At 43.4% G+C, this 26,692-nt stretch overlaps 1 protein-coding gene across 2 annotated transcripts in view; it reads left to right on the top strand.

Moving 5' to 3' along the window:
* The window catches only part of RASGEF1B (RasGEF domain family member 1B), a 327,667-nt gene that overhangs the window by 293,650 nt on the left and 7,325 nt on the right, over window positions 1-26,692 (top strand). For both annotated transcript variants that reach the window (XM_075929472.1, XM_075929473.1), the window contains 9 exons: window positions 4,077-4,259; window positions 4,995-5,117; window positions 6,101-6,238; window positions 18,312-18,524; window positions 18,656-18,730; window positions 20,660-20,755; window positions 21,196-21,298; window positions 22,825-22,904; window positions 25,246-25,341. In XM_075929472.1, coding sequence (XP_075785587.1) covers window positions 4,077-4,259; window positions 4,995-5,117; window positions 6,101-6,238; window positions 18,312-18,524; window positions 18,656-18,730; window positions 20,660-20,755; window positions 21,196-21,298; window positions 22,825-22,904; window positions 25,246-25,341 — 1,107 coding nt within the window. The remainder of the gene's footprint in view (window positions 1-4,076; window positions 4,260-4,994; window positions 5,118-6,100; window positions 6,239-18,311; window positions 18,525-18,655; window positions 18,731-20,659; window positions 20,756-21,195; window positions 21,299-22,824; window positions 22,905-25,245; window positions 25,342-26,692) is intronic.

Here is a 26,692-nt window from a genome sequence, read left to right as displayed (position 1 = left end):
AAGCCTCATGACACAACAGCAACACTGAAACAGGTGCTCCTCCTCTGCCCTTTGTATTCATTCTAGGTTTCTGCACAACTAATAAGTGAACCTCCCCCTTGCCAAATGCATAGAGAATGTACCACAGGGAGGTTGGAATGGGTGTGTTCTGCCACAGAATGATGATACCAAAACTCAGCATAATTTTCATTTCAAAGGGGCTCCAAAGTCCTCATCTAGCATCTGTTAGCATCTGTGGTCACTGGATTGGGCCCAAACACGTCATAGGGGCTATACTTACAGCCCCACTTATATATAATCCTCCATTGGGGTGGAGAGTGGCAACCAAGGGCGCTCCATAGAACAGTCACGAGGGGGAAACCTATTCAAAGGGATCTTTAATGACTGCATGTAATAGCTATGATTACCAGGTAGGGGTGAGGGAGGTTGGGTTGTCTTTTATGTCTTGTTTGAAAGCAAAACTTATTGGATTTGATGCTTGCTCTTCCCAGGTAGTCTTTCATCTCAGACTTTCAAAGGTTGCTGTCTGTGCCTGTTATATTGTCATTCTTGGAGGCACTACAATCTTCTAAAAGTTTGACTTGTCACAAACACAGGTCAAAAAAGTAAAGCCAGGGCAGACTTTGAGGTGAAATCCCTACTCCATTCTTCCTTGATTGTATGTCACACTTAAAAGTTCCCTAACCAGTGGGGAGTGCTTATTTTGAGGCAGCTGGGGAGGTATGGTATGAGTGTTTCCTATGTTTTGTCCAAAAAATTTCCAGGAGGTTGTTTCGTTCTGGGGTAGAACAAACCCAGCTTTGAAAACTCCCTTTTTTCTTTTTTCTTTTTTGCAAAATGGAATTCTTGTTTTCTGGCCAGCCACACGCAACAATGTGGATGCTTTCTCTGAATCTTTTGGGTTTGCTAAATTAGAGCTGAGGTATCTCTGGAATTGCTAGATTTGCTCATGTGTTTTCCTGCTTCTAGCATTACACTTTCATTAAAACTGTTACTATTATTTATTAAGCTTGAGGTCGCCTTAGCCTAGACGCTCTACAGACACATATCAGAGGGGTAGCTTGTGTTAGTCTGTATCCACAAAAACAACAAGAAGGCCTGTGATGCCTTTGGCTATGTCTGCACTACAGATAAGATCGAAGCAGTCACAGTCAATCATCTGGGGTTCGAATTAGCGGATCTAGTGATGACATTCTAATTCGAATTGAAAGGGCCATTCCCATCCATGCCAATAGTCCTGCTTCTATGAGGAATAAGGGACATCGAAAGGACAGTGTTCTCCCTTCAACTTCCTGCAATGTGGACAGCGCCAAAATTCGAGTTAAGCTACTTCGACTTAAGGTACGCAGTTAACGTGTCTGGATTTGCGTATCTAAATTCGAATTTATCCTCTAGCGTAGACCAAGGGTTAAAGACTTAACAGATTTATTTGGGCATAAGCTTATTCCACATACCCCCAATACCTGATCTTTGAACTTGTAGTTAATAACATGGTTAATAATCAACAATTATTGATTTGAAGAGTTTTTTTCCTCTTCATTGTAGTAATTTTTCTAGGCCTTAGGTTTTGTTTCAGAGTCAAACAAACATACGTATTTGTTTTTTGAATCTAGAAAATTGATGGGGAGTGGTTTTGCAGAACCAAACCATGGCTGCCTCAACCCTTCTCTGTTGAGTATAAGTTGGGAGCCAAAGTCTCCAGAATAGTTTAGTGTGAAAGGCAGCACTTACATAGTTATTTGGAATGTGATTTGATGCAAGTAGTTAATACCAGGTATTAACTACTGATGCAGTTTGCATTTGCTCTGGTCTTTGCCTCCTCTCTGGCCAGGAGTGCGCAACATAACGCCTAGCAATTGCTTCCCTTCTCAATAGCTATTGGCTTCTGAGAACTGAAGAAACTGCCACCATAATAGCTGAAACCACACACAAGTCTCCTGCCTTTCGATTTTGCTACACATTTTCGCTGGAGACACCTTTGAGCAGTACTAGCTTCTCTTTGTGTTTGAGTTTGTCTGATTCAAAGAATCAGAATAGAACTGCTTGGGAAAGCACAGAATTTTCATACATGTCACTCCACTTCAATAGCCACATTGCATCCGGCTCTCAAGCTTCTTATTCTTGGGACCAGGCTGGCCTGGCAGCCAGTTTCTGAGACGGTGTCTTTCAGAATGTTTTGTCCTTCGAAAGACTGCTGTGATGCGGGCTGCGTATCACCTGCTTGGCATCCCTAATAAAGGAATCTTGTTTTGCAAAAGTCCTGCACCTTGCCGCCTTCTGCTGTGGCACGTGCATTATTTCATTCTTTTTCTCTTCCCTCCTAATTCACTGTGCTGGAAAGAATCCGATCCCTGGTTGAACAGCTGTTTGGAATGACTAATGTGACTTTTCAGACCCGGAGCCTCCTCCCCCAACCTATTTTGATGCTAATATCTTTTGGCATCTCGGAAAAAGCGGGATTAGTGCAGGTCATGTAGGCCAGGAGCCTCCATTCACTGTCTCTCTCTGCTAAGCAACAGAGTTTGGCTTTCTCTTACTGTTTACTTACTGAATCTTTAAGTCTTCTGTTGCTCTGAATGCCTCCATTGTCCGGACATGCTGCCAGAAGCAGAGAGTCTTTGGCTCTGTGTGCAGTGCATTATGTCCCCAGGAATCTAGCTAATAACTTAATAGCTTCTAGTCTCTACTGAGCTCACTCTGAAAAGTGCTTTGTTATGAGTTGCAGAGCACACAGATGGAGAGAAGCCACTTATCTCCAGGCTGTCACATTACTACTTGTTCTCAACATCAGGTGCCTTCACAGACGGGCATTCGTTGAAGAGTGGGGGTATGAAAGAGTTTCTTTCCGAATAGGAATTGACACAATAGAGAGAAAAGCAACAGCATCTGCCCTTACAATGACTGCTCAGGGGCATGAAAGCTTTTCATAGACCCACGCCCACGTGCTCTGCCAACCCACGCGCACAGCACCATGCAAATAGTCTCCCTTCTCTCGTAATCACTGAGACAAGTCGACACAGTATGATACCTTACTGTATTGAAGCTCTGTTTACTTGGCCTCAGAATGTGAAGTGCTTGCTGGGTCATATTGTCCATTGACTGTCTAGGCAGATGGAAGCATATGATTATGGTTAAATTTGGGTATGAACGTAAGTTGGGTTCAGAGATGAAATCCCGACATTTCCACCAACTGACAACAGCTATTGCAAAAGAGTGATTGTGTGGAGGAGGAGAAGTTCAGAGGTTTGCTATGTTTTAGCTTTTCTACATACTAAGAAGGCTTTGAGTGGTCAATGCAATATTCCCCCACTGTCAACTTTGATCACATGGAGCTGATTATTTAAGGTGTGGGGAGTTGTTATGTTGAATTGTTAGGTAAGGTGCTTTGATCCTCCATCTGCTAAGAATGCCACCTTTTTTTGTTTTCATTTAATATAGAAGGAAGCTCAAGTTGTCAAACTCACATCTGGACTTTGTACACCCAAAAGTCATAAAATATTCAGTACAGTTCCTTTTCTGCTTAGGGGCTAGTTGTGCATCCATTAGTTTTTGTTGATGAACACCTGTTTTCACAAGTAGCTCTTCTGGCCCCTCAGAAGCCAGAAGTAAATTATGACTGAAGACGAATTAAAATACTGTAATAGCATGTTGCTCTGAATCATGAAGGTCCAAGATTTTCCTCTTGGCCACACATATAGGCAGAATTTAGCTCACCACTGAATTCGCCACTATATAGCAAATGAGTTTCCTTGAGAGTTCTAATTCATAAAACACCCACAAACATTTCTCTCCCCTCCACCACTCATTGCCTAGTCTTTCATTTGCCTTCTTATTTTGTCAAATAAATGAGCAAAAATAAAAAAGCAAAAATTGCAATGGGCACCTCTCAGTTTGTTTTACGTCAGAAGCAGTGTGGGCTTAGTAGGGTTAATGTATGAGAGAGGCTCTAACTTACTACTGTATTTTGTGTCAGGGTTTTATTTCTTTACTCTGCTCTTGTTGTAGTTTTTTGAAACGCGTTTTCTGAAATGCCTTTTCTGACGCTCTTGTTTGTGTCTTTTGTGCCTTTTTTTCAGGAAAGTATGCCGCAAACGCCTCCCTTTACAGCTATGTTTGACAGCAGCGGTTACAACAGAAACCTGTATCAGTCAAAGGAGGACAGCTGTGGAGGACTCTATTACCATGACAGCACTCTCCTGTCAGGGTCTCTTGAAGCCCTCATCCAGCACTTGGTACCCAATGTAGATTACTATCCTGACGTAAGTCTATACACCCTGTACATTAAACTAGCTATGCTTTGCACCTCGGAACGGGAGGAATCTAGAGGAAAAAGCAAAATGTAATTTTTGTTACTGGGAGCAGGGCCCGTAAATGAGGGAGGGTGGATGAATGATGCCAACCACAATCTAAATGGCTCTGCTTTTGCGATTCTTAGTTGGAACCCATAGTAATGAAGCAGGGACACACAACACGACACAAACTTGATTCTGTTTTTTTGCTGGACATCGCTGTTTACTGATCTCTTTGCCCGACAGAGGCATTGCAGCTAGTGTGGATTTTGGTTTTTGTTTCTCCATCACTCTGCTAGAGAGAGATGGGTGACCTATTAGCTTAGGTCACAAAGGTTTACTGCAGAGCAAGGGAAGAGAAGCTAAAATTATGCTCCGAGTAATTTCAGGTGCTGCACTTGTACAGACAGTTGTCCCAAAGGAATAATTAAACCAGCCGCACCTTGCCATGGGACTGCCTTGTTTTTGTCTAGTCTTGCATAACTAGGCCCAAGTAGCTGCTGTGTAATAGTGGTGCTGGAGAGGTGACATGCATTACAATTAAATGCTTACTTCTGCAGTAATATCAAGCATTCTCAGCACCAGCTCATACACTGAAGTTGTGCTCTGAAAGATAAACCATGAAACATTTGAGTTGAAAAGAATGTTGTAGTGGGTGTATGAAATGCATGATGATTTTTCCCTCTGTCTCTCTCTTGCCTGCAGAGAACATATATATTCACCTTCCTGCTCACTTCACGGCTGTTCATGCACCCGTATGAGCTGATGGCCAAGGTTTGCCATCTGTGCACAGAGCATCAGAGACTCAATGACCCTGGAACTGACAAGGTTAGGTTTCTTGCTAAACCTATTAGATCTCACTTTGCTAAGTATACTCAAAGTCTTTTTTCCTATGCAAAGGTAGAACTCTACTGCTCAGTGGGTCTGCTACAGGATTGAATATACTGAAAACCTGTCATTAGTAACTATGACTTATGGCTTGATCCTGCACACGCTGAAGTCAAAAGGAGGTTTTGCCACTGAATACAACAGTATGAGATTGGAGCCCTAACGAATGAAAACCATCTCTGCTGAGACATGTTTCCAAAATCCAAGGCACTATAAGTAATTTTTTAGTTTTCTGAAGTTAGAGTAGGAAAAAGAAATACAAGAGTTCATACCTTGGATACCTTAAAATGCATATGGTACCAAATATGTAGTGTATACATCTTGATATGCTAGGCTGTAAACTTGCAAAGACTTAAGAACATATTTTGCATTAAGTGAACACACTGGAACTACTTGCATGCTTAAACAGATGCCTGTGTCTTTTGCAGGATTATTTCTTAGATAATAATAAGCTCTTTAGGACAGGTTTTTTTTTTTTTTGGTCTGTATAGCAATTAGTAAAACAAGTTTCTGGTCCATGACTGAGCTCTTAAGCTATCATTGAATATATATATGTAGTCCCACTGAATTCATTTTTGTGCAGAATTGAGACCTTAGTTGTTATATCTGCAGAAATAATGGTTATAGTAGCCTTATATTTTGGAAGGCACTACCATAACTAGCATCTAGGAATGTTCTTGTATTGCTAATTTTTGTTTTTAATTTGCCAGTTCACTGAAGGACTGGTCCAAAGCCCAATCAGGTCAATGCACTTTGGCATTGCCCCTTAATCCAGTGATAAGTTAAATTACATTTAAAGTTTTAACTTACTTCATGTCTTTCTATTTCACTATTGCAGTAATTGTAGATTGTAAATCAGTCTGTTTACAGATTTGTTTTATTGATGTTCCATATAACATTCTTTCTTTTTTTTTTTAAACTAGAGCCAGATACGAAAAATTGCACCCAAAATCCTGCAGCTGTTGACCGAGTGGACAGAGACATTTCCATATGATTTTCGAGATGAAAGAATGATGAGGAACTTGAAGGAGCTGGCACAACGAATAGCCAGTGGTGATGAGGTCAGTTACCTTAAAAGACATTAGTTTAATATCTTCACTAGAGTGAAATATTGCTGGCTATTCATGAATAATATGTACCAGCATTGGTTGTTACAGAGGTAACTGAATGAATAAGAATTGAATGTTTTGATCAATGCCTACGGTGCAGACGAATCCTTAAAACCACCCCAAAGACCTAATCAATGTATTGGTTAACCAACACTTTGTGCTGAAAACTCCATGCTCAGTCCCAATCTCTATATTGAATTTTTGGAACAATATTTATTTTTGTGCACAAAATGAAAGAATTGTCAGTGTGAGCAGCTGTTGCTTGTAAGTTTCAATTCCATATTTTAAATGGTGTTAGAGGAGGAAGTTGGGTGTGACTTTGAAAATCCTATTCTGATATGAAACATTACACTAAATTCATGTGTAGAGGCTTTTTAGGATCATGCCTTTGATCTTTAAGACTCATAGGAGAGGCACAGCAACATGCAGGAGGACAGTTTCTAAAGGGACTATATTAACTAGAATAGGAAGAATTGGCTTGTGTTAAGGTACTGAATTTGAGCTGAAGATCTGAGCTGCATTCCTGACTTGGACAGATTCCATAGAATCATAGGGCTAGAAGAGATCTCAGGAGGTCATCAAGTCCAGCCCCCTGCCCAAAGCAGGACCAATCCCAAATAAATCAACCCAGCCAGGGCTTTGTCAAGCCGAGACTTAAAAACCTCTAGGGATGGAGATTCTACCACCTCCCTATGGAACCCATCCCAGTGCTTCTCCACCCTCACGGTGAAATAGTTTTTCCTAATATCCAACCTAGACCTTCCCCACTGTAACTTTAGCCCATTGCTCCTTGTTCTGCCATCTGTCACTACCAAGAACAGCCTCCCTCCATCCTCTTTGTAACCTCCCTTCGGGAAGTTGAAGGCTGCTGTCAAATTCCCTCTCACTCTTCTCTTCTGCAGACTCAATAAGACCAAATCCCTCCACCTTTCCTCATATCCCCCTAATCATTTTGGTTGCCCTCCACTGGACCTTCTCCAATGTATCCACATCCTTTCTGTAGTGGGGGCCCCAAAACTGGATGCAATACTTGAGATGTGGCCTCACCAGTGCCGAATAAATGGGAATAATCTCTTCTCTAGATCTGCTGGCAGTGCTCCTCCTAATGCAACCTAATATGCCATTCGCCTTCTTGGCTACAAGGGCACACTGTTGACTCATATCCAGCTTCTCATCCACTGTAACCCCCAGGTCCTTTTCTGCCAAACTGATACTTAGCCAGTCGGTCCCCAGCCTGTAACTATGCTTGGAATTCTTCTGTCCCAAGTGCAGGGCTCTGCACTTGTCCTTTGTTGAACCTCATCAGATTTCTTTTGGCCCAGTCCTCTAATCTGTCTAGGTCACTCTGGACCCTATCCCTGCCCTCCAGCGTATCTACCTCTCCCCCTAGCTTAGTGTCATCTGCACACTTGCGAAGAGTGCAATACATCCCCTCATCCAGGTCATTAATAAAGATGTTGAACAAAACCGGGCCTAGAACCGATCCTTGGGGCACTCCGCTTGAAATTGATCACCAACCAGACATTGAGCCATTGATCACTACCTGTTGGGCCTGACAATCTAGCCAGCTTTCTATCCATCTTACAGTCCATTTATCCAATCCATATTTCCTTAACTTGCTGGCAAGAATGTTGTGGGAGACAGTATCCAAAGCTTTGCTAAAGTCAAGGTATATCCTATCCACAGAGCCAGTTACCTCATCATAGAAGCTAATCATATTGGTCAGGCACGATTTGCCCTTTGTGAATCCATGTTGACTATTCCTGATCACTTTCCCCTCTTCCAAGTGCTTCAGAATGGATTCCTTGAGGATCCCCTCCATTATTTTTCTGGGGACTGAGGTAAGGATGACTGGTCTGTAGTTTCCTGGATTGTCATTCTTTCCTTTTTTAAAGATGGGCACTACATTTGCCTTTTTCCAGTCATCCGGGATCTCTCCCAATCTCCATGAGTTTTCAAAGATAATGGCCAAAGCCTCTGCAATGACATTTGCCAACTCCCTCAGTACCCTCGGATGCATTAATCCGGACTCATGGATTTGTGTGTGTGTAGCTTTTCTAAATAGTTCTTAACCTGTTCTTTCTCCACCAAGGGCCGCCCACCTCCTTCCCATCCTGCGTTGCCTAGTTCAGTAGTCTGGGAGCAGACTTTGTCTGTGAAGACAGAGGCAAAAAATGCATTGAGTACTTCAGCTTTTCTGTCACTAGGTTACTTCTCTCATCCAGTAAGAGCCCCACGCCCTCTCTGATCACCCTCTTATTGCTAACATGCCTGTAGAAACCTTTCTTGTTACCCTTCACATATCTTGCTAGCTGCAGTTCCAATTGTGCTTTCACCTTCCTGATTATTCCCCTGCATTCTCAAACAATATATTTATACTCCTTCCTAGTCATCTGTCCAAGTTTCCACTTCTTATAAGCTTCCTTTTTGTGTTTAAGCCCATGAAGGATGTCCCCGGCAAGCCAATCTGGTCGTCTACCATATTTGCTTTGCTTACTGCGCATCGGGTTGGTTTCTTCCTATGCCTTTAATAAGGCTTTTTTAAAATACTGCCAGCTCTCTTGGACTCCTTTCCCCTTCATGTTAGCATCCCAGGTGATCCTGCCCATCCGTTCTCTGAGGGAGTCAGTCTGCTTTTTCTGAAGTCCTGGGTGTATATTTTGCTATTCACTTTTCTTCTTTTTGTCAGGCTCCTAAAATCTGCCATCTCATGATCACTGCTTCCCAGATTGCCACTCATGTCTACTTCCCCTACTAATTCCTTCCTGTTTGTGAGCAGTAGATCAACCTGCATAGGGTCCCTGGTGGGTTCCTTCAGCACTTGTACCAAGACGTTATCTCTAACATTCTGCAAAAACTTCCTGGATTGTCTGTGTTCTGCTGTCTTGGTCTCCCACCAGATGTCAGGGTGATTAAAGTCCCCCATGAGAACCAGGGCCTGTGATCTGGAAGCTTCTCTTAGTAGTCTGAAGAAAGCCTCGTCTACCTAATTTCCTGGGTGGCCTGGGGCAATTACTTAATCTTTCTATATCTTGGTCCACAGAGGGAGATAGATAATTCTTGTGAGGTGTTGAGATGTGAAACTGTAGCCAGATAGAAACAGGCCTAAAAGCTTAGCTTTTATAAACCACTTTAAAATCCATTATGTACAAAAATGTTTCAATGAATTCTTAAAAAGTCAAATGAAGAGTCTTTAAAACAAAATCTGAAACCTTTCCTAAGTTCCTAGATGCTAAGCCTGGAAAGGAGAGAGTGCTTTGTGATCATTTGCTCTGAATTCCTATATCGCACAAGTGTCACTAGAAATTCTGTAAAGCTGCTAAAACTAAAAGAAGTAAGGCTTGTGCAATAAAATCAGTAAGAAAATTGAAGAGGGAGTCTTTAAAAATTTACATTAGAGTTTAATAATCTAAGGTGCTGGTTGTGACATCTGAAAGGGTGGTGGCAGTAGTTTCGTTAATGAGTCTTGAATTAATGTTGTCCTTTAAGGATGATACATGGTTTTGGACACATGATGTAAAGCAGGTGTCATCAGAGAACATAACTCATATGACAGGGTTGCCCAGTAATGAACACAGTGTGCACCAATGTGGCATTTGGAAGAACAGTAAATAGAAAATAGTGACTAAATGACAGCATTTAGTTTACTGGCATTCCCAGGGCGTGGTGTTCATCCCAGTTTTTATATCCTCTTGCCTACGTGCTGTTTGCTCCCTCTTCTACATAATAAATGAATTTTGCAGCTAATAAATTGGAAGTAATTGTATATACTGCTAAAGACAGAAAATGACCTTCAAAGACTGGAAATAGAGGCAGAGGACAACAAAATTAGACTTACATTTTCTTTTAGTTCCAAGTTATCTGTATCTGGGGAAAACTAATTCAAAGCCCAGATATTTAATGTGTAGAAAAACTTGGCAAGTAGTAATGCTGAAGAAGATCCAGTGATGGCTAAGAGCAAATCAGACACCTATTGGCAATGGAACATGACTGCAAAATAGGTTATATTCAGCAAGACATCGAGGAGCTGGAAATTAACTTTTTGCCTTTACTGCTCTGTTGCAGTTGCACCCTAAATGTTGCTTTAGTTCTAGGTACCATGTTTCTAGAAAGATATTGACAAATTGGAGGTAGCACAAAGAACAATAGAAAGATTAGAGACCTAGTATAATTGGTTGGTGAATATGTATAATTTTGGAGGGCATAAAATAAAAGGAGGAAGAGGAATTATTTTGGATGGTGGAAGGGGTTGGCGCAGGTTGAAGACGATAAGGTTGCAATTAAGAATGGAAAGGGGGTTTCTGGCAGTGAGATGTATTGGTATGTGAAATAATCTCTCCAGGGAGGTCATATAGGTTCTGTTTAAAACTAGACTAGACAAAAAATGCTATAAAATGTGCAGTAGGGAGCAGTTCTAATGATCTGGTAGGTTTCTTCCATCTCTGCTTTTCAGAGTTGCTTGGTGATTGTCTTAAAAAATGGGGAAAGCAAGTGCCAAAGTAAAGTTTTGTATGCAGTAAATACTAATAAAATTGGCTAGTGTATTGCTTGGAAGGTTGAATGCAGGCAACTCTCACCTTGCTTCTATCAAACTGGACTGCCGATTAGTTCAGTATCACATAGACTGTGTATGGAAACTAGGGCCTTGAATGATGGGAAATAATCAGTTTCCTGTTCTCACTCAATTTAGCTCTATCCGTTTCAAAGTACCCTAGGCAGTACTATTTAAACCTACCATTGAGAGTCTTCTGCAAGCTAGTAAATACAGCTATAGACTTGTTTTGAAACGTGAGTATTAGTGCCTCTGAAATGTTGTGATTTAATAGCAGTGGAGATTGAAGTCGCCTCTTACCTCAGAGTTCCCTCTCTGGAGAACTTCTCCACACAAGGCAACTGTGCAAACTTCCCACACTTTTCTGGAAGGAACCACTCCGAAGAGCAAGAGAGGCGTTCATACTCCATGGCTCATTCAGTGCTTGGCCTCCCTGCTGTGGTGATGTATAAAAAGATTCTAACAAATTCCAATTGAAGCGATGGATTTTAGGATGTGGATGTTTATCCACTAGGGAATGAACCACAGGATGGGCCTGACTTAATAGACTTGGGCCCATTGTACATTTACAAGAGGTTTTCATAAGGTCTCATTGAAAATGTGGAAATGAGTAAGAGATGTTCGATTTTAATTTTGCAAGATTATTAGTCGGACTGCTAGAGCTCCTTGTCACTAGGCTGGTCACGATACTGAACTTCAGTTTTGCTTTTCGTCACTTCCTCCTGTTGTTCCTACACCTCCCGCTCTCCTTCCTTAGATTTTACACTCATCAAGTGTTTTCAATTGTCCTGTAAGGTGGGTACACTCACCTCTCGCACGCACCCCCTGGCTGAGTGCACGCTCCTACCCTCTGGTGGCTTTTATGTGAATCGGCCCTCTGGCCAAGTCTCTCTCTCAATCTGCATTTGAAATAACAAGAAAAGGCTCTTCTGGAGTTACAAGTCCAACCGAGCCCTCAGGAATGTTTCTGTCCCAGCTCTGGATTAGACCGGTGTTCCAGCGCTCCTTCCCTAGTCTTCACCCTCTGAGGTTCTGTCAAGTTCAAGCCCTTCAGCTAGGTCACTATATATAGTTCATTTCTCCCCAGTGGTTAATGGAGGGTTTGAGACCTGGGCCTGCCCCGTAATCGGGGTCCTAGGCCAGGAACCCTGTAGATAGCAGCTGTCTGCAATGTCTCTTTAAATAACTGCATTGTTGCTATATTTACATGGGCCACTTCCCCATGGCACTAGTACGACCCTCATCCTTACGTCAGAGTCCCAGAAGCCAGCCCTGAGCACCATCTGCTCTCCTCCAGCTCCAGCAAAGAACTGAACTTGCTCTGGCCCAGCAGCTCTTCTTATACTAGCTTGCTGGATCCTGATTGGCTGCTTCCCAAACAGCTGCTCAAGGCAGTTTGGAGGGCCTCTGTACTACCCCTTTCTAAGGTGGGGTGTGGCAAGACCACAAGGCCTCCAGCCGGAGGCCTCAGGACCTAGTCCACCCCATCACATGTCCCCCCTCATCACTTAGCAAAGCTGTGTCCATTAGCTCTTTTAATCTTTCCTCTCAAGTCATTCCCTCTCGGTTCGAAATGATTTCTTCCTATTCTCTGTCCACTTTGCATTCTCTTTATGGTAAAGTATTTCACAGCACATTAGTCTCACAAGAGCCACATTTCTCTCTGTGATGTGATGCCTTTTCATATGCAGCCCCAAGTTGTGTGGACCTTTTTTCTATCATATTTCTTATGTAGAATGACAACATAAACTCAGTTGACTGACTCCAATCATCCATCCGATAATAATGACTTTCAGTCACTATCAGTGTAGACCAGCTATAAGCAGGTGACTAAATGGTGGAAGACTCCATACTAGGGATGTTAGCATGTGATTGAATAGTCGTGTAACTGCATCCAATTTTAGCAGTTACATGACCGTTCCATAGTTCCTGAAGGCAGGACTGGCAGCCAGTGTGCTCCCAGTCCCACTCCTGGGAAAACTCCTGCCACCCCCTGCTTCTGCCTCTGATACAGAGGCAGCAGCGTGGGGTGGCAGCAGCCCCTGTCCGCGGGGAGCTTGGACTGTGGGATGCCGGAGCAGCCTCTGTCTGCAGGGAGTTCAGACCCTCAATAGACAGGGGTTTGGACCCCCATAGACAGGGGTTTGGACCCCCCTGGACAGAGGCTGCTGCCGTGAGCCTGGGCCCACCGTGGACAGAGGCTGCTTCGAGGCAGCTTCCCCAGTACCCTCTCCTTCCTCCCTGCAGCTGACTCTATTAGAGTTAGCAGAGGGGGGAAGGCGGCATCATGGAGCCAATGCCGGCTTCCCCCAGCACCGGCTCCTGCATGTCCACCTCAGTTGCCTCTATAGGAGGCAGCAAGGGGAGGGGCAGGTGGGTTCACAGAGCCAGCTCCCCAGGGGCACCAGCTGCTGCCTCTGATCCAGAGGCAGCAATGAGGGGAAATGCTTGTAGTCGATAGGATTAATTAATAAGCTCAGGCTTATCAGTTAATTGTGTAGTCTCCTACACATTGACATCCCTACTCCGTATCCCATTACCATTCAGTCCCTCCAGGCTTCCTAAAAATAAATACATACCACCAAGGCTCGCCGAGCCGCGGCAAGCCCCACTCGCCAGCCGCGTGTTTCGGCATTCTGCGCGTGCACATATCGTTCTGCACATGTGCAGATCGCTCGGAGCTGGCTCTTCCAGGATGTAATCTTCTCGCCACAGGCGAATAGATTACATTGTTTGTCGAGCCCTGCATATCCCCATCATCCCTTTGTTGTTAAGCTTGATTCCATTCTTCATTGTCCCACAAAAGACTCAATAGTTGTAATCTAAAATGTGCTGGTACTATTATAATAATAAGGGCCCTTTAGAAAAATCATGACACAGAGCAACTGATCTTTCTGAGTTATAGGAGAGATGTATCAACCTCATTTTCACAACTTGGGTTGCTGCATAACCTGAGAGTAGAGAGAGAGGTGAGGAATGTGGCTGATGAATTGAAATAAAAATTGTGTATTGCCCAAGAGGTGATATGTAAGTGGAATGTTTCCATATGATGAGTGGGTGAGTGTTGCAAAGTGTTGGTCTCATTATTGTATAGCACAGAAAGTATGTGTATTGCTCTTTGTGCTTTATGTAAGTCATCCATATGTGGTCATGCTATTTGTGTGGTGAGGAAACTTGGATAAAATAAGGCCTTTTTGAAATGCAGAATCAAAAGCTATGCACCAAAACTCGTCAGCTGTCTTACACGCAAGTGGAGGAGAGGAAACTGAGCTGTAGACTGGCAAATGGACTGGTGTTTTGTTTGTTTTGTTTTGTTAAAGTTACATTTCTAGTTAAATGATACATATTCTAGGGATGTTAAATATTGGTTAATTGAATAGTCGAGTAATCTCATGACATTTTATCAGTTAGTCGACTATTTTATAGTCCCTGGGGGTGGGGCTGGCAGCCACTGTATCAGAGGCAGCAGTGCAGGGTGTCGGGCGGGAGCTGGTCCGCGAGGGGAGCAAGTTTAAAAACCAGCTTCCCTCACAGACCGGCTGCCTGTCACCGTGTGCTGCTGCTTCTGAGAGAGAGGCAGCAGCGCAGGGTGGAAGCAGTCCCTGTCTAGGGGGTTCTGAGTTCCCGGACCTGGCACAAGCCAGAACTGAGCTGGGCTGCCTGCCGGTCTGGCTTTTAATATACTTTAAGTGGAGAGCCGCAGCAGGGGTAGGTCCTGAACCCATCGCAAGCCCAGACTAGGCCAGGCTGCTGGCCAGCCTGCTAAAATGTATTGGCAGGGAGAGGTAAATGCGTCTAGTCTATAGCATTAACCTATAACCTTTTGCTTATCGGTTAATCATCTATACTATTACATCCCTAAAATATTCCATGGTTTAAGTTAATATACAGAGAGTATCATGTAATTATGAGAGACAGAGTGACAGATCTCGCATGCTAAATAGCAGTTCTAACTCAGCAAAGCACTTAAGCATGTACAAAAGTGTCATTGATGTCAATGGGATTATGCTTATACAAAAAGCAATGCACCTCTCCGAGTGCCTGTCTGAATCTGGACAACATGGGGGAGGCAGAATTTAATTGTTGTAAAGACATTTAAGCTTAGGATGACCATAACCACTTGGATAAACTATTTATGGACAGATCTATCTATTGTAATGTGTTCACCATATGTTTCATCTCCGGTCGCAAGCAATGATGCTGTACCAGCCATACATAAAAATGCATTGTGCCATCAGGTCCCGCAGCTTGAATTCTAAAGTAGAAACCCATTATCTAGCTCTCTGTCTGTGGTAATTGCTGTCAGCCTAGAGATTTTTAAGGGATGTGTGTTATAAAAATGTCCCTTTTACATCATAGACTTCTAAAGAGAGGTTGAAACTGCAAGCATCCGTAACAAACTGACCTAGCCTGCTGTTGAACTCTGCTGCTACTTGCCTAACTCGGGGGGGAGATGACCCCCAGAGCAGAGGGAGAGAGAAAACCACAGATTCTCTCTGCCATTTTCACTGGAATGGTGCCCATTCCTACACTGAACCTCTTGCCGTGTTTCTTGGAATACTGCTCATTTATGTTCTGCTTTGATTGATGCAACAGTAACGAAGGCTGAAAACGTGTATTTTTATCTGTGTCTGAATTTGGGTGTCAAGAGGTGGGTTGTAAGCACATACCACAATACCACAGTGGTGGTAATGTAATACGTGGGCCTACAGCCTGCTCGTAGATTGCCATGCATTCGTATCTTCATTGTCAGTGAGTTACTGCACACCACAATGGGTGGTCTCAAATTGGGATATGAAAGGTGATGCTTACCAGTTCTGGTTAACCGGTGGGGACTGGAGCAGCTACCTGCCCTGCCGCAAGGAGGGTGCCCCAGCCTATTTGGAGGAATCCCTGTCTGTAGCAGACCCTGGCGTGTGCCGCAGGAAGGTGAACTCTGGACGCCTCCCCCCCCCCATTGGTTAAACACTAAATTTAATTGGTTAACCATTTCAATGGGATTTTATATCCCTACTCCCAAATCTTCCTGCTTGTGACACAGGTTTGGCAGTGAGATGTGTTTTCAGATATGCACAGTCATTGTTCCGTCAGTGTCCCAGTTGTGTTGGTTTGGGATAGCCTTGATCTATTTGCCAGATGCAGCATGGGCTTTTCAAATATTTTTACTCTTTAATTTGCAGAGCCTGTTACATTTAGTCAGGGTGTCTGAAGAGCACATAGGTTTGTTCCACAAAATCAGTGGCATAGGATTGTTCCATAATGGATTATACCCGTTGTGGTGAGTTTCCCCCACACGCTACAAATGACTCTGTTGTGCACACTCAGGTCAGAGGTGGTGCCACTCCTATGCCAAACCAGCCTTCATCATGTTCACGCTCATGAAGAGGTCAAGGCCCAAAGAAAGCTTCCTGGATCGCAGTGTTTTGTAGGTTGTTGCATATAGCCGAGTAATGTAGCAGGTGTCACACCTAGCCTTTTAGCAGGGAAATGCTCTCTAAACTATGAATGCAGATATAACTATTATTTTTAATTACTATTTGATCAACTGAGGATTAATCTCCCTGACTCGAAGCTGCAAAAAGCTATATGTGTAGATGTGCTGGATGTTTTTTTCCCCCAAGTTTGGTTTTTGTAAGATCTCAGTGAAAGAAAATCATTTATGTTTACATTGATGTAACTTTGATTTTTCTCTTACTCCTTTATTCCTCACTGTCTAGCTGTGAATTCTGGGTTCAGATGAATCAGAAATTCACCCCCATTTATCCAGTTTTAGGGTTAAGCCACTGACTATGACATGACTCCTACTCTGACCCAGACCTCAACCTGGGTGGATCAGAAGCTTTGTCAGACTTTCAGTGGCTGTGTATGGAGTGCCAGGCGTGCTACAAAATTGCTCACGAGGTTCTGTTAATGTATACACAGTCTCATTAATTTTAGAAGCAAGGTGATTCAGTATGCACATCTCTATACAACTTATTACAGCCTCTTCCCGACTTACGAACTGGTTACGGACCAAGCAATTGGTCGTAACTTGGTTTGTTTGCAAGTCGGATCCCATAGAGTTACACGCGACCGTGCTATTTGTAGGCACGGATTGCATTTGTAACTCGGTGTCCGCCATTTACGACAACTTCGGTCGTAATTGCGAACGGTCTTAAGTCGACTGTTCACAACTCAGGGACTGGCTATATACAGATAATGAAGATTTTTTTTTAATGAATGCTTGCATGGCTCATAGTGGAAAGTGCAGGTTTTTAGTCTTTTAAAGATTCTGACCCTAAAAAGCCACTTTGATTTTAATGTACAGAAACAGTAAATTTATCCAGGCCCTGGTTTAACTCCACGGACTTCCAAACTGAGTTTGACCCAAGTGTGTCTAGCGTTTGACCTCTAGCTAGTTCTGTGGGAAAGGTCTGTTTTTAAAATTAACATTAAAACACAAAAAACATGGTTATAGTCAGGGAGACTCAGAAATCCTTAAAAGTGACAGCTTTGGAGTGAGTGTCAAGTAATTTAGGGAATGGGTGACATTCATTCATTCATAGATTCATAATCTTAAAATCATAGGATTGGAAAAGACATCAGGAGGTCATCGAGTCCAACCCTCTGCCCAAAGCAGGACCAATCCCAACTAAATCATCCCAGCCAGGGCTTTGTCAAGCCAGGACTTAAAAACCTCTAGGGATAAAGATTCTACTTCCTCCCCAAGTAACCCATTTCAGTGCTTCACCACCTTCCTGGTAAAATAGTTTTTCCTATTATCCAAACTAGACCTCCCCCATATCCAACCTAGATCGTACACTACCCCAGTGGTAGAATTGGTCACTTCATTAATGAAACGTTTCAGGTGTTGAAAATTTGGTTTTAGGATTGTGTCTTGAATATAGAAAAGGAACTTCTTAATTGTTTTGCTAGAGCATATCTACAGGCTGAGACCAATGACAAAACTCCTCTTGACATTAATAGAAGTAGGCCTGGGGAATAAAAGGGGGAAATAGGATCTAATTCTCTTTTATCTTCACTCCAGTTGTAATTTCATTTACTTCATGGGATTAGTCTTGATTTACACCAGTGAAAATAGAATTAGGCCTGTGGCATCGTAGAGTGATTGCACTTTAAACTCACAGATTAGATTTTTTTTTTCCTTGCTGCCTTAAATAATAGGAGATGATCTCTTACTAGACAGACAGTGCTTTGTTTTACACTGTAGGTGCTTTCCCATGCTGTTGTGACTTGGTCTGATGAGGAAACCACTGAATCCTCCTAAAGCAATCAAACCTTAAACTACATACTCGCAAGGACTACGTGTTAAGTGCATGATCTATAATGTACTGCTGTAAGAATACACTTGGCTCTGTGAGTTTCCAAGATGATACTAAATATCCATCCGAATAAAGGTGTCTTAGTGCCATCGGGAATTAAGTAGCTTTTAATATCCTGGGAATATCATTTGCTTATCTTGTGTCATGGCAGATGTACCGGAAGAATGTTCAGCAAATCATCCAGAGCCTGATCCGAAAACTTGCCTCTCTTAGCCAATACGAGGAAGTAATTGCAAAAATCAATGCAACATCCACAGATCGACTGACAGTCTTGAAGACCAAACCTCAGTCCATACAGAGGGACATAATCACTGTCTGCAATGATCCTTACATGTTAGCCCAGCAGCTGACTCACATAGAGCTGGTAAGTTGTTGCCAGGACATTCATATATTGTATTTTCCAGACACAATTTTATTCTTCCCACTTTTTGCTTCTTGTTGAAATACAAATCGGCAAAGGAAATGATAGCTTGTTTTAATTTTTTTTATATGTAGGAAAGGCTCAATTACATTGGACCGGAAGAATTTGTCCAGGCGTTTGTGCAAAAGGATCCTTTGGACAATGACAAGGTGAATGGAGGGGAAACTAGAATGGTATCTTGTACTATAAATGCTGTACAGAATTGATAGAATACTCTTAACTCTGTAAAGGTATCCGCACAAGTATGCTTGATAGCTGAACTCTTAAAATATCTCCTTTCTGATTTTATTTTATTGTCCATTTAGAGGACAAATTTTATTATCCATTTAGAAGACAAGCCCAGGCCCTGTTCTGTCTTTGCTCATGCAAGCAAACTCCCATTTGCTTAGATGATGTCAGTGGCGTTTTGCTGATTTTTACACCAGCTGAGTGTCTAGCCCTGGAAATAGTTTCTCTTGACCATCCATTCTGTGGTTTATAGTGAAGATGAAATGAATTTCAACCTTCACGACACTCACTTTCCCCATCCATTATTCCCCTCCTGTCCTTTTAGGAAATTGAGCTATTTGAAAGAAAGTGAGGACAGGCCAATTGCGGTCCTTTTCACAGGTAAAGTACGAGGCGTACTGAAGAGAATTTTGAATTGTTGAATGAAGAGCAAAGGCAATCTGTGCTTTTAACTAATTGTGCTGGAGCTGTTATCTCTTTTGCTCACGTTCCGGAGATGCTTATGATCCGCATGTTGACCGAGCCCAAATCATGTAGTTCATACTGTAATTACCTGTTCTCCTGAAATGTGGCAAGCAGAACATAATGGCTTTCATCCAGCTGGGATTCTGAAATGCTTGTCTGTAGGTAATGAAAATCTCTCCACCCACTGATACTCCGACACCCTGGGATGAATTGTAGGAACTGTTTCAGTGCACTGCGCAAGAGCACAGAATAGGAAAGGAAGAATATGACTCCAACTGAAATTGAGAGACTTTTAAGAAGGCAGAATGTAATGTGCTAGATGGGCCTAGAACTGACATGCCAAATGAGTGGTCAGGACCAGCGGTCATGTCAGTGCATTGCTCCAGCAAGAAAGTGCCAGCTGGCTGGGTCCCTCGACTGCAGGAGGAGGTGTGGTGCATTCCCAAAGCTTCCTGCTGAGCAGCAGGCAGGCAGGTTAAAGAGGCCGGCTGGGGGTGCATTCCCCACACTGGTCTGGGACTGCTCCAGTCGCGAGCCTTCCCTCCCTCACACACACCCCAACCCTGGAGAAGGGAGGGGATGGGGCAGAGGTGTCAGTGACCCATGCTGTGAGCTTCCCCCTCAGTCCCTGAGAGTGACAAAAGGGAACAGCAGGCAGCCTCCTAGTACGCATCTTTGAGCCCCCCCATCCTCCTTACAGAGTACTCTTTCCCCCTTGCACTCTCTGGATCCACACTTACCCCAGCTCCGTGCCCTGAGCCCTCCTCACACACTCTAACTATGACTCCTTGCATCCCCACCCCTCTGACCTGAGCCCACCCCCATTCCACCCCACACTTACATTTCTTACCAGTGCTGTCATATCGCAACACCACCACCCCGTTCCCGTTCCCTGAGCACCTCCACCAGTGTGTGTGTGTGTGTGTCAGTGAGAGTGAAACAACAGAACCTATAAGAAATTTAAGTTACTTTCACTTCTGAAGGACTCCGCTTAATCTCTTATCCAAAAACCAGCACCACAGTGTCTCCTTACATTCTGATTTGGCATTGCTTTAGTTCTGACTCATGCCCTGATGGAACAGAGCACATACGTATGTTCTGAAGTATCGTTCAGCAAAGCACTTACATGGGCTATAAGCAGGTGCTTGATACTGCGCACCTGTGTAAGTGCTTTTCTGAATGAAGGCCTCAGAGAAATGCCGAATGCTGAGTCTCCAACCTCCCTTTCCTGCATTTTTCTGAGTTTTCTTTGGTGATTGACTCTACTTACCTTATGATATATGACTGGGTGAAAGCTCCAGGTGACCAGATTGCAGGCTAGGAATCTCTTTCTCCAAGAAGAATTCAAGATAAATTAGCGAGTTTGTGTTTTTCCCTTTCTCCAGAGCTGTTACACTGATCGAAAGAAGACCCATAACCTGGAAGCCTACGTAGAATGGTTTAACAGACTCAGCTACTTAGTTGCTACAGAAATCTGCATGGTGAGCAAATCCTTTTCCTTGGCGCACAATTTTCCACTTTTCTGGTTTTGAAGCTATGAATCATCATTAGCTCCTTTACTGTATTTTTATCCCATTCTTAGCGACACATTCACCATAATGGGTTGCCCCTTCTGTCTAGAAGAGCCTCTGTCCCTTCTTGTTTATCAATCTTCTTCTCTTTTCTTCCAATACCAACTTCCACAAATCCTCCAATACTTCCCTAGCCACCCCTGGCCGGAAGTCCCTTAGCTCATTTGGTTTCTGTGTCTCCTCTCATAATTTTTTGGAGTAAGGAATACCACTTGGTTTATTTGTAGAATGTGATGTTAAAGTTGCAGCACCTACAGAACAGAATACTAATAATGTCAATCCTTTTTGGAGTCCAAAAGGGGTTTCCCATTCCTGGTAAAGAATGACACTGTACTATATGTCTCTCGTAGCCCGTAAAGAAGAAGCACAGAGCAAGAATGATAGAATATTTCATTGATGTGGCCAGGGAGTGTTTTAACATCGGCAACTTTAACTCCTTAATGGCGATTATTTGTGAGTATTAGGTGTGGGGAATTATGGGGGAGTTTTTCCTTCTTTCTAATCTAAACAGTAAATAAAAAAAAAGTTGATGCTTAAATAAATACAGGAGCCTATTTCCTGGTTACACTACCCAAGAGGGTGGGAAAGGAAGGAGATGAATCTCTGTAATGTTATATATTTATACAAGATTAGAAAGGAGTTTCGTAGTTCAAGCTTCAATTATTAACAAGAGAAAGGATAAGAGAACTTAGTCTTTAAAAGAATTGCTTTGTTGCTACATAGTTAAAAAAAGGTCAATACTCTCCATCCCTACTTCTTGGCGTGCAGTGACTTCTTGGGAGGCCCTTGAGTTACTTTCCTGCCAACTTCAAGAGGAGCTGGACAGTGGGCCTGAGACAACTGCATTGTTTATCAGTGGTTTTCAAGCTATGGGTCGTGGTCTAGTACTGGGTCGCGGAAAGTCAGGCCCCGAGTCTTGTTGCTGCAGCAGAGTGCGCGGGAATGTGTGCATGCGTGCAGGGGGGGAAGTGCTAAGGCAGGCTTTCCACCTGTCCTAGCACTGCAGACTGCTCTGTGTCCCGGAAGCAGCCCAGCAGCAGGCCTGGCTCTTATAGTTGTGGGTGTGGGAAGAAAAGAGCGCACAGGGCTCCGCGCACTGCCTCCGCCCTGAGCATGAGCACTAGCACTGTACTCCCATTGGCTGGGAACCTGCTTCTGGGGCTCAGCATAGTCTGCAGTGCCAGGAGAGGCAGGAAAGCTGCCTTAGCACCCCCACTGCCCTAGCCCTGACCCACCCCTGAAGCTGAAGCTCTCCTCCTCGGTCCCATCCCAGAACTCACACATCAGTCAAATTATGTTGGGTCACAGACATCGACAATTGCTTCAACAGGGTCATGAGAAAAAAAGTTTGAAAACCACTATTGTCTGTAATAGCCAAAGACACTGTACACTGAAGAGTATAAAGGTCACCCTTCACTTAACCTCATGGGGAAGTAAGCAGGTAGCATGGGCCGCCCCTCTCTTAAATTTCCAGCTAGTGCTCTCTCTCTTCTGTATGACGTAGCTGATGTTGCTTGGCTTGGTGGTTACACTGCATGTAATAGAAGCCCATGGACTTCCATACTGAACATATCTTAAAGAGATTAATGATGTTGCTCTTGATTTTTATACTGTAACTTTTCAGATCTCATCACCCACATTTTTAGTAAACTCTAATCCTAAAGCATCATAATGGGACACTTTTTATTAATCTCCTGTCTTTATTGGACATGGCTAGGGTGGGGGGGGGGGGACTAAAAATACATAAACCTCATCCCAAGGCGGGTAGGGAAAAACCTGTCAATAACCTGTAGAATTGATGGGTATTGCTGTTTGTGTTATATTGCAAATATATAGGTAGTAAAAATACCTAGAAATGACTATCTCCCATGTGTTAATAGCTCTTTCACAGTTGAATAACTTTGCATCTTAGTTACTTTGTTTCTCTTAGATTAGTTTTGTTTTTTATTTAATTTTCAAATTGTCTTTCTCTAATAAAGCTGGGATGAACATGAGTCCGGTTTCCCGGCTAAAGAAGACCTGGGCAAAAGTCAAGACAGCCAAATTTGACATTCTTGAGGTAGGTTTAACTGATGATAAATAGGGCCACATTGCTCTCAATAGACTTTTCTGGAATGGGAGTCTTAATAGATCCTGTCCTATTGGATGTCCAATAAAATGTCATGTGTGCATGTCTCTAGTGGAGATTCATACAAACTAGATCTTGAACTGACTTTTAGCCTCTGTTAATTCCTGAGGCCCCTTTGGATTTGGAAGAGCCACCAGTTCATTAGACCTTGTTGTTCTATTACAAAGTCTAGTTACCCACTGGAACTAGTTGAAATTTTTACAACGGGATCTTGAAATTGTGGGTGACTCTTCTGAAGCTTAAGAGGTGTGCAATGGGGTTTTGGTTGTGCTGGAAGAGTGAGTGCTAGGGATGTAAAATCTCATTTACTTGGTTAACTGGTTACATGTGATGTTTAACCAGTTAACTGATTAAAGGGTGGGGGGGGGGGGAGGTGCTCCAGACCTCTAGATCAACCTTTGCCTGTGACACCTTTGCTCTGTCTGGGCTGGAGTTTCCCTGCCTGCAGCATGGCCTGTGAGACTGCTGCTCCAGCCCCCATGGTTAACCAGAACCATTAAGCATCACCGATGAAGGTGGTGATGAAGGGTGATGCTTACTGGTTAATCTCTCACATGCCTAGTGAGTACATCAAGAAAAATTCTCCTCTCAAGTCTGCATGTAGAATTTAACCCATAAAGGGAGTCTGCATTGGAGTTGATTTCTTTTAAATGTCTGAAGTTAATTGATTGCGAATGAGCTCCAGGTAATCAATACATTTGTAGTTAGAATGTTAGAGGCGGGTATTTGGCTAATCGTGTAGTTGATACAATTTGTATCAACTACATGATTAGTCAGTGAAGGGAGGCGGGCTGCAGCAGGGGTAGCTCCCAGAGCCGGCACGAGCCAAAACTGAGCAGTCCCAACTTGCACTGGCTTTGAGACCACTGCCGCTCTGCATTTTAAATGTAGTAAGAGCCACCCAGCTCTCACTACATTTAAAATGCAGAGCTGCAGTGGTCCCAGACTGGCGCGAGCCCAGACTGCTTAGTCCCAGCTTGCACTGGGTCCAGCAGTCCCTGTTCGTGGTGGCCTGGGCTGGCAGTGGATAGAGGCTGCTCTAGCAGCAACAGGGGCTGCAGACAGGGGCTGTTGCCAGAGAAGCCTCTGCCCATGGCTGCCACAGACAGGGCTACTGCCGGAACAGCCTCCCTTTCCCCTCCCCTCTCCATTGCTGCCTCTGATAGAGGTAGCAGCCAGAGGAGAGAGAGCTCCCCCCAGCCCCGGCTCCTGTTTCTCTCTTCTCTTCTGCCCCCACCCCGCTGCCTTTGATACAGAGGCAGTAAGGGGGGGAAGCAGGTAGTCGAGAACTCAACTTGACTTTCTGATAAGTTTAGGCTTATGGGGTAGTCAAGTACTCGACTACTCGCTGAAATCCCTAATTTGTAGAAGGTAATGTGGGCATTCTAAGGGCATATCTAGACTTACACTAGACTTTCGAAAGAGGCTATGCAAATTCCGTGGGAATTTGCATTTCTTCTTTCGAGCTCACTTTCGAAAGCAGCATTTTCGAAAGTGAGAGTAATTAAGATGCGGTTCTGTCGGCGAACCCTCCCGTTTGTCGAGAAGCCGCTTTCCTTTAAAAAATGAGGTTTATGCGGCTTGTTGACAAACAGGAGGGTTCGCCGACAAAACCGCGTCTTAATTATTTCACTTTCGAAAGTGAGCTCGAAAGAAGATATGCAAATTCCCGCAGAATTTACATATCCTCTTTCAAAAATCTAGTGTAGTCTAGATACGCCCCAAAATATGAATTTGTGGTTTACCCTATGGCTTCAGATTTGCTTTTACAGATGATTCAAGCATCTTGAATTAATTGGTGAGCCTTTTGGGATTTTTCAAACAATTCACACTGTAGAAAGTGTGACTCTCAGTACATGTGTGCAACTCTTATTATTGTCACAGCAAATTACACACACTGGAAAGTGCAGAATATTGGTCTCAATCTTGAGACCATTGTATAGCTTTGAGAGCAGAATTTTAGCCTTGACATTTGAGTTAACAGTACGTTTTTTTTGAGGAGGTTAGATGGCAAGTCTGGCTGACACACAGCATTGCTTCTGTGCAAGCCTGGTTTGCATTGTTTGTTGGGCATTATTTGAGAGTGGGCGTGCTGTAAATGTGCAAGGATTTAACAGAGTAGTAGATTCGTTTGTTATACTTTAAAGATGGCATCTGTGACGCGATTCAGTAGACTTTCTTGCTAGAACTGGCCTCTCTAAGTGAAAAGCACAATACATGTATTGGCACTAAAGCGCTGAAGCTCATTATTTACATTTCTTCACACTTCTAGCATCAGATGGATCCTTCTAGCAATTTTTACAATTACCGAACCGCTCTGCGTGGAGCAGCTCAGAGGTCCTTGACAGCTCATAGCAGCAGAGAGAAGGTAGTTTGTGACTTACTTAGCAAATGGACAGTAATGAAATGTGCTTGTTAAGCTATGTACTGAACTGTTCTCGTGCAACTCAGATTCTAAGGTACTAACCTCGGACAGCTTCCTTTAAAATATGGGCCTCAACATTGGGCCTCTGTCCACCCATGAAGCTTGAGTGGATCCCCAAGATCAAGATTTGATCCTCTGGTATGGTGTCTGGGATCCCACAGGGAAATAAATGGGAAATCTGAGGGCTCAATATAAAGATTCTTTTATCTTATGCTTTCAATCAGAAGGCCAGTACAGGCTTGTACTAACTGGAAGGGGTTACTGTCTTATGTCCTTCCTGAAGTGGGATTGGTGGTCCCATGGGCAGAGAGAACATCACAAATGGCACTTGGCAGTTGCCAGCAGTCTAGGTGGGCAGTCCAAGGGCTGAAAGGAAGGGACTCTGCTGTCCTTACTGTCGGTCCTTCTTCATCTGAACTGAGGAGAACAGCGGGGCAGTGTGAGGAAGCTGGCACTGGTGCCACTTAGGCCGTGTGTCACCCTGTAGATGAAATTCAGTCTCAAGAAGTTTCAATCTGGCTCTTTTCGTGAGCATTTCACACATGGTACACTTTTTAAGTTGCTCCCCACTGATTTTTTTTTTCTTCCATTCCTCTCTTCCTCCGGGCACTAGTGCTTCTGTGGAAGGGAAGAACTGGGAGTGTATCTGTCAGTACCAGTAGCTACAAGGAAAGCCAGTTAGCGTATCCACAGGCAATCAAAGCTGGTACAGAGATAACTAATCTGAACCTGAAGAGTCCTGAGAACTGCTAGGGTACTAGAGGCAAAAGGAGCTCTTGAATACAGAGCAAGGAATGCCTTCCTTCCAGAGAGAATGCGGGGTAAGCTCTGAGAGAGGCAGACCCATTTTAATATGTCTCAAATAGGTAGAAAGACAATGGAAATGTTGACGAGTGCCTCATTGAGACTTTTAGACGTGGGAAGAATAAATAATAGTCTAGACGATGCACCAAAAGCTCTACTTTTTTTTTTTTAATAAAAAAAACCTTAAAAACTATGAAGAAAAGGATTTTTAAAACTTCCCAAGAATGAAGCTTGAATAAGATCTAAAAGTCTGTCTTGCCCGTCTTTGTTCTGCCTACAGCAACAAATGCTACTACCCATTTCACACTGCTGCTGTGTTTTTAAACTCTTCATTCTGCTTTACAAAAGCCTCAATTTCTGAGAGGTGCTTTGCGGCAAAATAACTGAAAGAACAGGATCAGAGGAAAAAAAACTCAATACCTCTTTCACAAAGTGCCTTGGGTTAAAGATGTAGACTGGTTAGTAGCATTGTCACTGTTTTCAAGTGCTG

The sequence above is a fragment of the Pelodiscus sinensis genome, chromosome 5 (assembly GCF_049634645.1).
Source record: "Pelodiscus sinensis isolate JC-2024 chromosome 5, ASM4963464v1, whole genome shotgun sequence".
Lineage (NCBI taxonomy): Eukaryota > Metazoa > Chordata > Testudines > Trionychidae > Pelodiscus > Pelodiscus sinensis.
Note: the sequence above shows the minus strand (reverse complement) of the source record. Positions and strands in the feature narration are given on the sequence as shown.